The sequence below is a fragment of the Oryza glaberrima genome, chromosome 2 (genome assembly GCF_000147395.1).
Source record: "Oryza glaberrima chromosome 2, OglaRS2, whole genome shotgun sequence".
Lineage (NCBI taxonomy): Eukaryota > Viridiplantae > Streptophyta > Magnoliopsida > Poales > Poaceae > Oryza > Oryza glaberrima.
In genome coordinates this window covers 30,680,118-30,689,968 of record NC_068327.1, presented here as the reverse complement: position 1 = coordinate 30,689,968, position 9,851 = coordinate 30,680,118, and the positions used below count along the sequence as shown (strand labels likewise).

Here is a 9,851-nt window from a genome sequence, read left to right as displayed (position 1 = left end):
CCCAGCGGCTGTCTCCTCCTTAAGCACCTCCTGCAAAATATTGTTAGATAGATGAAGATGAATATATGACATAGTCTTACGATCCCTTTTCTTCTCATCGTTGGACCAATCATGTGTCCTCTTGTCAAATCCAGAAAGCGCATCATCGAGGTCTTGTTGTGCAAGAACGGCTCGCATCTTCACTTGCCAAATTGAGAATCTTGTGTCTCGGTCCAGGAGCGGTAGATCATACTTCAAACTCGCCATGGGAATTAATCCTGAAATTTGCTAGTAAGAAATTAGGGTAAACTAGCAAAAACGCGAAACCTGGTACACTTCTCGTGTGCACGTAGTGTAGATCTGAAACTTCCTGGTAGACAAGCTTGTGTGCGCGTAGCAATTTCAACGTGAATAAAAATTCACATGTACAGGAGCGCTCTGCTCCAATCTCGATGGCTTCTGGCTTCTGCCCTACTTTTCCTCGGTGAACGTGCACTGCAGATGGAAGGGTTTTCTCTCTGCTTGCTTTTCCTCTCCTGACGCGTGCGCTGCTGCTGCTCTAATTCTCGCGCGGCAGGAAGGACGAAGTCGACTCCGCTTTGGATTGGATTTCGCCGAACAGAATTTCGACGGAACGATGAACACGACTACGTGTGCCACCGATTAGATTGATTTCTTCGATCGGGAAAAATCACCGGTGGCCGGGACTGCAGTAGATCGATCTCCAATGCTCTGATACCACTTGTTATGAAAATAGATGCACAGCGGAGACACGAATTTTACGTGAAAAATCCTTGCGGGAAAAAACCACGGGCGCCGACCGGCAATGATCACTATAGAGTAGATTACAAAGGTAGGGGAATAACAATGGGAACGTCACCCCTTCCCGTACGGCTTACAAGAGTATATATAAGGGATAATAGAAAGACACCTAATAGGATAGACATGAAGTCCTATTAGAAAACTAATCCGAATATATTGTGGGCCCAAAATTCGGATCACATATTTTACAATGCCTCGCCCATGCTGCCGCATGGTGCGTGGAGAGGTGGTGGCTGGTGGCCGTGCCGCCGTGGATGGCTGTTGCGAGTGGAAGCGACAAACCAATCCGCGTCCCTCGCTCCAAACAAAATCCAGCTGCCTCCCACCGAGTCAACCCATGGCCACTGAAATAGGAGTACCACCAGAAACTGAAATAAAGGCACAGCGTCTCCAAAAAGGGGGATAGAAAACAGAGGCACAGCCGCCGCACAGCCCAAGGGCCAAACTGGAAGGAAGTGTGCACGAAACTGCAACCATGGCATATTGGCATGCAGGAATCACACCTATAAATATCCACTCCCGTAGCTATTCAGAAACCACACAAAGACACACGTACTTGTATACACAGCGCTCGCACCAAGCAAGCGTGCACAACAATTGCACTACGAGATCATGGCCTCGGATCGTAGGGTTTGCACCGTCCACCACATGAGCCACGCGGCAATCGTGCTGGTTTCAGTACTGCTGCTGTGCTCGGCACATCCCTCCGCGGGAGCCAGGAGGCTCATGGAGCTGTACAAGCCACCGCCCAGCGAGCAACTCACGTACCACAACGGCACCGTGTTGCGGGGCGACATCCCCGTGTCGGTCGTCTGGTACGGCCGCTTCACGCCGGCGCAGAAGGCCGTCGTCTCCGACTTCCTCCTCTCGCTCACCGTCGCCTCGCCGGCGCCGACCCCGTCCGTGTCGCAGTGGTGGAACACCATCAACCAGCTGTACCTGTCCAAGGCGGCGGCGCAGGGCAAGAACGGCGGCGGAGGCGGCAAGATCACCACGCAGGTGAGGCTCGCCGGCCAACTCACCGACGACCAGTGCTCGCTCGGGAAGAGCCTCAAGCTGTCCCAGCTGCCGGCGCTGGCGGCGAGGGCCAAGCCCAAGAAGGGCGGGATCGCGCTGGTTCTCACCGCGCAGGACGTGTCCGTGGAGGGGTTCTGCATGAGCCGGTGCGGCACGCACGCGTCGAACGCCAAGGCCCGCACGGCCTACGTCTGGGTCGGCACCTCCGCCACGCAGTGCCCCGGCCAGTGCGCGTGGCCGTTCCACCAGCCGGTGTACGGGCCTCAGACGCCGGCGCTGGTGCCGCCCAGCGGCGACGTCGGGATGGACGGCATGGTGATGAACATTGCCAGCATGGTCGCCGGCGTCGTGACCAACCCGTTCGGCGACGGGTTCTACCAGGGCCCCAAGGAGGCGCCGCTGGAGGCCGCGACGGCGTGTCCAGGGGTCTACGGCAGCGGCGCGTACCCCGGTTATGCCGGGAACCTGGCGGTGGACCCCGCGACGGGAGCGAGCTACAACGCCAATGGAGCACACGGGAGGAAATACCTGCTTCCGGCTTTGTTCGATCCTGCCACGTCAACCTGTTCAACTTTGGTGTGAGGGACTCAGGACGGAGGAAATATGGTGTAATGATAAACCGGTGTATATACGGAGCAAAGAGTGGTCAAGAGTAAATACTACTTGTACTTCTTTGAAAAAAAATAATACCCCCTAGATATGATTTTTTAAGAAGATCGGTAAATAAAATCGAAATAGCTATCCATCTACTAACAGATTTTGTATGGCTTAATCTTGCACTTTTTTTTTACCATTGGTTGTATTTGAGATTCACGCTATGCTGAGATTCGCGCATGGCATGAGAGACAAAAACTGTTACACAATCCGTGATTTTAACTCATCCCTTCCACTGAGCTAACTTGTTTTTTTATAGTTACATATAATTTACACCTAAGTTACATTTATAATTATATGCTAGTTACAATATTGTACTATAAATACATTTGAAAATTTTTTGGGAGGATTTTCAGTCGCATGTTGGTTAAGCAGTCCCTTCTATACTTCTGTCAGATGTCACTCAGTCACTTGTGTTCTTTTGTGCTATCAGTACAGTTTGCAAAGGGCATGCATGCGTATGGATCGAGCTCCTCCAACTTAAAAATTACGGGGTTATTTGGTTGATAACTATAATATTCCACAATTTGGCACATCTGAAGTGAGAAAAGTTGTCCATGTTAACTATGTATTTTGTTCATAGCCACACTTGTAACATAATTTTTTTTCTTTGTCAAATTAACCCTACATGTCAATAGCAAAAAAAAAAAAAAAAGACCGTACATGTCAATTGCAAAAAAAAAGTGTGGTAAGGTTGTCTCTTGCTAGCTAAGTGTGGCTTTAAATTTGTTAACCACACCTTATACAAGTAAGCTTAAAATCTATGGTCCTAAAGTTGTTGATCCCCGCTGTTGAGAATAGCAGAAACTTGGTAGAAAAACTGTATGTTGTAATGTCTCGTTTATGTTATGAACCATAAATCCATCTATCAGTGATAAAAGCACAATGCTTTTGAGGGTAGAGGATTTGAATCCGAGTGCGTATATGTCATGGAATCCATTCATATACCAAACCGGATCCACCTTTATAATTTGAGCACCAGATTTTGACTCTGGCAGTATGATAGTTTTCGTTAATTTTTTATCAAATTCTGGTCGAATTTGTTTTTAAATTTTGAACCTGGAAACCAGGAATCTACTTTCATGCCGTGTAGATACCTCGAAATTTTACCTTTTTAAAAAAACACTAACCCTGATGCCAATCCATGCAGGCAGACAGACCTTCAACGAAATGAAGATATCGCCAATGGAAAGTGTAAGTTAACACTGAAAAATAAAAGACATTGAAATGGCAGATTATATAGTGCTAGACCTATGGTTAGTGTAGCAAAGTACTTAGCTCTGGCATAAATATTTGTCAAGGTTTGGTATTGTTAGGGTTACGGATAAAGCATACCCTCTATCCTATGACTTATGGGAAATACTGATAAGGTATACTTATGTGTACGGTTAGTTTCCGTATACGTTATTAGGAATTCGCCTCAAATCATGAAAGATATCTCCACAAGGTTAAGGAATTGCCGAAGACCTACTCGGAAGGGATATGATCTCTAATATATCGTGTCGGTTTACATAATCTTCAAGTCTTACTTGGGGGGTCAAGGTATTCCACGGTATAAAAGGGACCCCCTAGGGGAGGCTAAGGGCATTGCATCTCATCGCCAATACACCCACCAAAGTTTACGAAGCCGGAGTTCACGGAGCCAACTCGCCGGGGGATCTTGTCGAATCTCTCGACTACGATCTCATCGGTATCGCATTCGGTTACTCTCTTTATAATCTGTTTTCATCATCATCAATCCCATATAAACTGGACTAGGGCTATTACCTGATAAGGGGCCTGAATCAGTATAATCCTCGTCTTTTGTCTGTTTTGATGTCGTACTACGTAGATCCCTGCTCCAACGTACCCCAATTCCCTATTCTTCTGGTCCGCGAGTACCACTCGTCGACAGGTATTTTTTTTATCAAACTTTTAAAACATTGACAATCACTTCCCTCAAACCGTTAGTTTGTAAAAACATGTTATGTATAAATTTTTCAAAAAGCGTACTACTAGAATAACGTAGATTTATTAGACTCTAGTTTGAAACAATCCTAAGACGCACTCCAGTAAAAAAAGTATTTAACATTTAGAACAAATTTTGAAGCTTTGACCATCAAAGTTTCTCAAATGTTTAATGTAAAAAGGAAAAAAAATGATATGTATAGATTTATCTTGGAAGGGCTATGATAAGATCGTGCGCTTGATAGATTTTATGGTTTGATATGAGTTAATGGTTAAATTCTAAAAGTTTGATCAGCCTTATTCTAAACTATTTATGACCAAAAGGAGTATAAAATTCGTTTTGAAAAGTTTGACCTATTTTATTCTCAATGTAAATAATTATGATGGAAGGAGTACATTGTACATATCTTCCGTTAAACAAAAACCATCCAGTTATTCATTTTCTAAGTTAACGTGTGTGCTTGGAATATTTATATGTACGAAGTATTAAGATGTAGATGTTACCTCGGTTTCTGTTAGTAATGTTTTTCAAACGGCTAAACAATGTGTTTCGTGTAAAAAAATCTATATATAAGTTGCTCTAAAATATTAAATAAATTTATTTTTTGAATTTGTAATAATTAAAACTCAACTGATCAGGCGCATATAGTCTGCATATAGTTTCCTTGTTTTTGGTTCTTAATTAATCTTCATCTTTATTGGTTTCAAACACGAGTACCAACAATCTGGTAGTTGACGATGTCACACCATTGTATAGCCAGGAGATGAAAGTGGTAACTGTGGAAAAATCTAATTGTTGTATTTTGATGTTTTCAAATTTATTATATCGACCCTCTCACGGGGTATATATATAGGAGTATGTAGAGGATAGAGACTTGAAGTATAATACAAGTAAGATTAGATTTATCTTTAAGATTCTATCTCTAGGACTCTATTTTATCAGTAGGATTATATCTCTAGGATATATCTCATCTCTATATTTCTATGACTATTATCTCTAACTAACATATTTATACTTCTAACATTCCTCCTCAGTTATAATGGGAGCGGAGTGAACGATTGCGTCTGGATTTGAAAACTCCTATTTTCTCATCTTCTTTGACTCACTATCATCGATTGCACCTCTGATTGATGGCGCACCACCTAATACCTGCGTCCCCTTCAGTGTCTTTCCTCGACTCTTCCCTATTTCTTCAAAAGTTCAAAGAATTGTGTGACTTGCCAAGAATATTGAAAACTTTGCTATCCATCAAACAGTCGTAACAAACGAACTGTTGAACACAGCAATCCATGGAAAGAGGCAAAGAGCCAACCGCCTATTGCAAAACCTAGTCTGAACTCCGGAGTATTTACATTTTGAGTACACTGTACTCATTTCTTACCCAAAGAAAATGAAAATGAAACAGCCACTTTACTTGCAAAGATTTCAAGTTTGCAAGTAGTTATAATAATCTTCGCTATGTGTTTCTTTCTACACCACGTACTTGACTGCCAACATCGACCCATCCAACCCGATCCGTCATGTACAACGTGTGCAGAATGGGCGCATATGGATGAACACCAACCAAATCCCGTGAGGAACTTCCCCTAATGAGTCATGACCCATGCTAGCCTTCCAAATCGAAACTCTCCTCCGTGAGCACTGATCGAGCAGTGGTTTCGCCGGTCGTTCGCGGATGAGCTCAAGCATAGATAAATTATTAAGATAAAATATAAGCATTGACTTCCCAAAAATTCAGTGGATCCAACACCATTCACAATTCACAAATGCCGCACATAGCAGCGGCAGCAGCAGCATATGGTGAAGGCTGCATCACAGGAAGGATGGTACGTACTCACTCCGATTCGTCTCTGAAGATGCTTCCCAGCTGTTGCAGTAGTTACCCGGCCCGGTCGTGATGCAGCTGAAACACGGGCGCGGCAACGCACGCCGGGGCGCCGCTCGTTGAGCTAGATTTTGACAAGATTATTCTCAAGCTGCCGCCGCACGAACGACACAGGCTGTGCCCGTCAGGCAGCAACGCGATCCGTCGGTCACGTCCTGCCCTGACCACAAGAGGACAGAACCTTCCCCCCGAACGCTCGTGCAGCGGTTTTGTCTGCTAACCGCAGCTCTTGCGCCGTCTCTGGCTGCCATTATCCGCTGACCTGAACTTTGTTAATCTTCTAGTGTCACTCCAACAGCTCAGCAAAGCCTGAATTTTCAAGATTCCGTGACTTTGTTACCGTGCAGTGGCTAGCTGTCCCTTGAGATCTGAACACCATGCTTAGGGAAGCATCCAGGAACGTGTTAGCAGTCCAACTCCAGTGATGGCTTCTCTAACCCTATAAATAAGCGGCTCATGACTTCACTTTGCTCACCACTCAGCATCAGAACACAAGCAAATCCAACACTTCTTCCTTGAGCTCCTTTCCATCGTCAACTTCCTTAGCTGGTTACACTTCGTTGTCCAATCGAAAAGCATAGTTAGTTCCAAAATGGCTGCAAAGGCAGTTATGCTTGCACTGCTTGTGCTTGTGAGCACGGCTCAGGTATCCATGGGTGCAAGGCGGCGCATGGAGCTGTACAAGCCAGACCCGGCTGACATGCTCTCCTACCACAGCGGCGCCGTGCTCCAGGGCAACATCCCGGTGTCCATCTACTGGTACGGCAAGTTCACGCCGGCGCAGAAGTCGATACTCTTCGACTTCCTCCTGTCGCTCTCGGTGGCGCCCTACGCCGCCGCGCCGTCCGTTGCGCAGTGGTGGAGCAGCATCGACGAGCTCTACTTATCCAAGGCGGTGCAAACCAACTCCAACGGCCAGAGCAAGAAAACCCAGGTTCTGGTCGCGAGCCAAGTGTCCGACATCAACTGCTCCATGGGCAAGTCGCTCACCCTGGCGCAAGTCGCCGCCCTAGCGGCGCAGGCCAAGCCCAAGAAGGGCGGCATTGCTCTCGTTTTCACGGCGCAGGACGTGACCGTGGAGGGCTTCGGCATGAGCCGGTGCGGCCTGCACGGCTCCGACGCCAAGTCCGGCACCGCCTACATCTGGGTCGGCAACCCGGCGACGCAGTGCCCCGGCGAGTGCGCGTGGCCGTTCCACCAGCCCATGTACGGCCCGCAGGGCGCGCCGCTCGTGGCGCCCAACGGCGACATCGGGGCGGACGGCATGGTGATGAACCTCGCCAGCATGCTCGCCGGCACGGTGACCAACCCGTTCGGCGACGGGTACTACCAGGGCAGCAGGGACGCGCCGCTGGAGGCCGCCACGGCGTGCCCGGGAGTCTTCGGGAGCGGCGCGTACCCTGGATTCGCCGGTGAGCTGAAGGTGGATCAGGCGACCGGGGCAAGCTATAACGCCAATGGCGCGAACGGGAGGAAATACCTGCTTCCCGCGCTCTACAACCCCTCCACTGGTACATGCAACACGCTGGTGTAGAGCAAAATGCAACAGATGGCGATTTTTTTGTTGATGTATATACGGATCGTGTGTAATTCTTTCATTTGTGGCAGTCATGTAAGCAGTTGGCAATAATGCTGATCGGAGAAATGAAAGTGAGTTTCCAGAACCAATAAATTCACAAAATGTGCATGGAACTTTTCTGCTTCGTTCAAGTGAACATACGTCTCTCTGCCCTCTTCGTTTGGATTTCAGTCTATGAGGAACAAACTCTCCAGAAGAATGCTACCCAATTTTTCAGCATGTACCAATTCATGCCATCCCCAGATCACCAGATGCGACTTGTCCCAAGATCCCACATGCTCTGTTCCATTAACAATTGCACTCTAGTCCCTTCAGGCTTCAGGTAGAATCAAGGTGGTGTATTCCGAGCAACCAGAGATGATTTTTTGTACCTTGAGGTGATGCCGTATCACTTATCGCATTTGCACCCAGATAGTAAAAAAAAACATTGTTGAAAAAACAACAAGATAGGTTAATGCATGACATATGCATACAAGATTATATGTAAGTTCTACAGATTAAACTACTTGTATATAAAAATGAACAAATAAAAGTCCAACTAGGATGCATACAATAATAGTTAGTATATTTGTTATCTCAACTTACAGAAATAGAATTTGAACTTGCAAATGTGTGCAATGATTTATGATATGTTAATCTATCTTGTCAATTTTTTACAAGATTATTTATCACTAGTAGAGAAAGCATCTTTAATATCGGTTCTAAACCCTCTTTAGTAACGGAGATAAGAAAACCGAGACTAAAATTCTTGATTTTTAGTACCAGTTAATGGAACCGGTACTAAAGATGCATACTAAGGTGAAAAATATGTGGGATGTGGGATTCCAACTCAAGATCTCTCACCTCAGTCCTCACGTGCGTTACCATCGCACTTACTACACACAACTGACTTGGATAGAGATGTTTTCTTTTGAACTAACTTTGAAGATATCTTTAGTACCGATTAGTAACAAACACCAACCAGTACTAAAAATATCTTTAGTACCGGTTGGTAACTAAAGAAATTTAGTACCGATTCTTAATACATCCGGTATATTTGTGGTTTGGGGGATTGGATAATCTGATTGTGCATTGTAGTACCGATTGTTAATCAATCCACCCCTGCTAGTCGCCGCCTACCTTGGCCACTACCGCTATCGCACGACACCGCCGGCCGTGGGAGCCCTCCACGTCCCCTCCCGCTAGATCTAGCAGAGGGGAGGGCGTCGCCGCCGCCGCTACCTCCCCTCTCGCCGGATCTGGTGGAGGGGAGGCGCCGCTGCCGCCTTCCCTCCCGTCACCGCCCGCCGCTCCCGCCTCCTCTCCTGTCGGGCCGCCACTCCTGGTCGGATCTACCTCCCCTCTCACCGGATCTGCTGGGCTGGATCTGGCCGTCGCCGCCTTCCCTCTCGCCACCGCCGCCGCCTCCATCGCTGGGCCACCGTCGACGCGCGAGAGAGGCGAGGGGAGGGTGCGAGAGAGCCATGGGGAGGAGAAGAAAGAGAACGATGAGAAGGGGATGCAGCGGCGAGAGCTCGACTTTATCTGCTCAGCTCGGCTTGGTTTTTAAAAGGTGTCGGTTTTTTCCTAAAAACCGACACCTTTAATTAACTGATACCTATAATTAATTAAAGGTGTTGGTTTTTACTGAAAAACTGACACCCACAATATAGGTGCCATTTTTTGTGTTTTCGGACCGCAAAGGTGGGAAAAGGTCTATAGGTGTTGATTTTAGCACTTCGGACACCTACAGTGCCGATATCTATTTGATATTTTGTAACAGTGAGTCTTCAGCAAAAGTTTGAATTACCAGGTTTTTTCTTTAAGAGATAAGAGACCGGCATCCAAAACTAGTAGGCATGTGCATGTGCACTCGAAATAGCGGGCACCTCGGCGCGGTAACGCCGCGACTGGGGGGCAGGCGAGTCAAATTCGCGGTTTCCTTGCCCTCCCCCGGCCTTGCGGCAGCCGTGACGCCGCGCGGGGGA

General features: G+C 47.0%; 2 protein-coding genes across 2 annotated transcripts; both read left to right on the top strand.

The window, feature by feature from the left end:
* The first annotated feature begins 1,288 nt into the window (after nt 1–1,288).
* LOC127762952 (protein PHOSPHATE-INDUCED 1-like) lies at nt 1,289–2,633 on the top strand. The gene has a single exon (XM_052287497.1). The coding sequence runs from the start codon at nt 1,414–1,416 to the stop codon at nt 2,398–2,400; it is 987 nt and encodes a 328-aa protein (XP_052143457.1). The 5' UTR covers nt 1,289–1,413; the 3' UTR covers nt 2,401–2,633.
* Nucleotides 2,634–6,794: 4,161 nt separating this feature from the next.
* LOC127762954 (protein PHOSPHATE-INDUCED 1-like) lies at nt 6,795–7,995 on the top strand. Its single transcript, XM_052287499.1, has one exon. It carries the CDS (start codon nt 6,898–6,900, stop codon nt 7,837–7,839), a length of 942 nt encoding a protein of 313 aa, XP_052143459.1. The 5' UTR covers nt 6,795–6,897; the 3' UTR covers nt 7,840–7,995.
* Nucleotides 7,996–9,851: the final 1,856 nt, after the last annotated feature.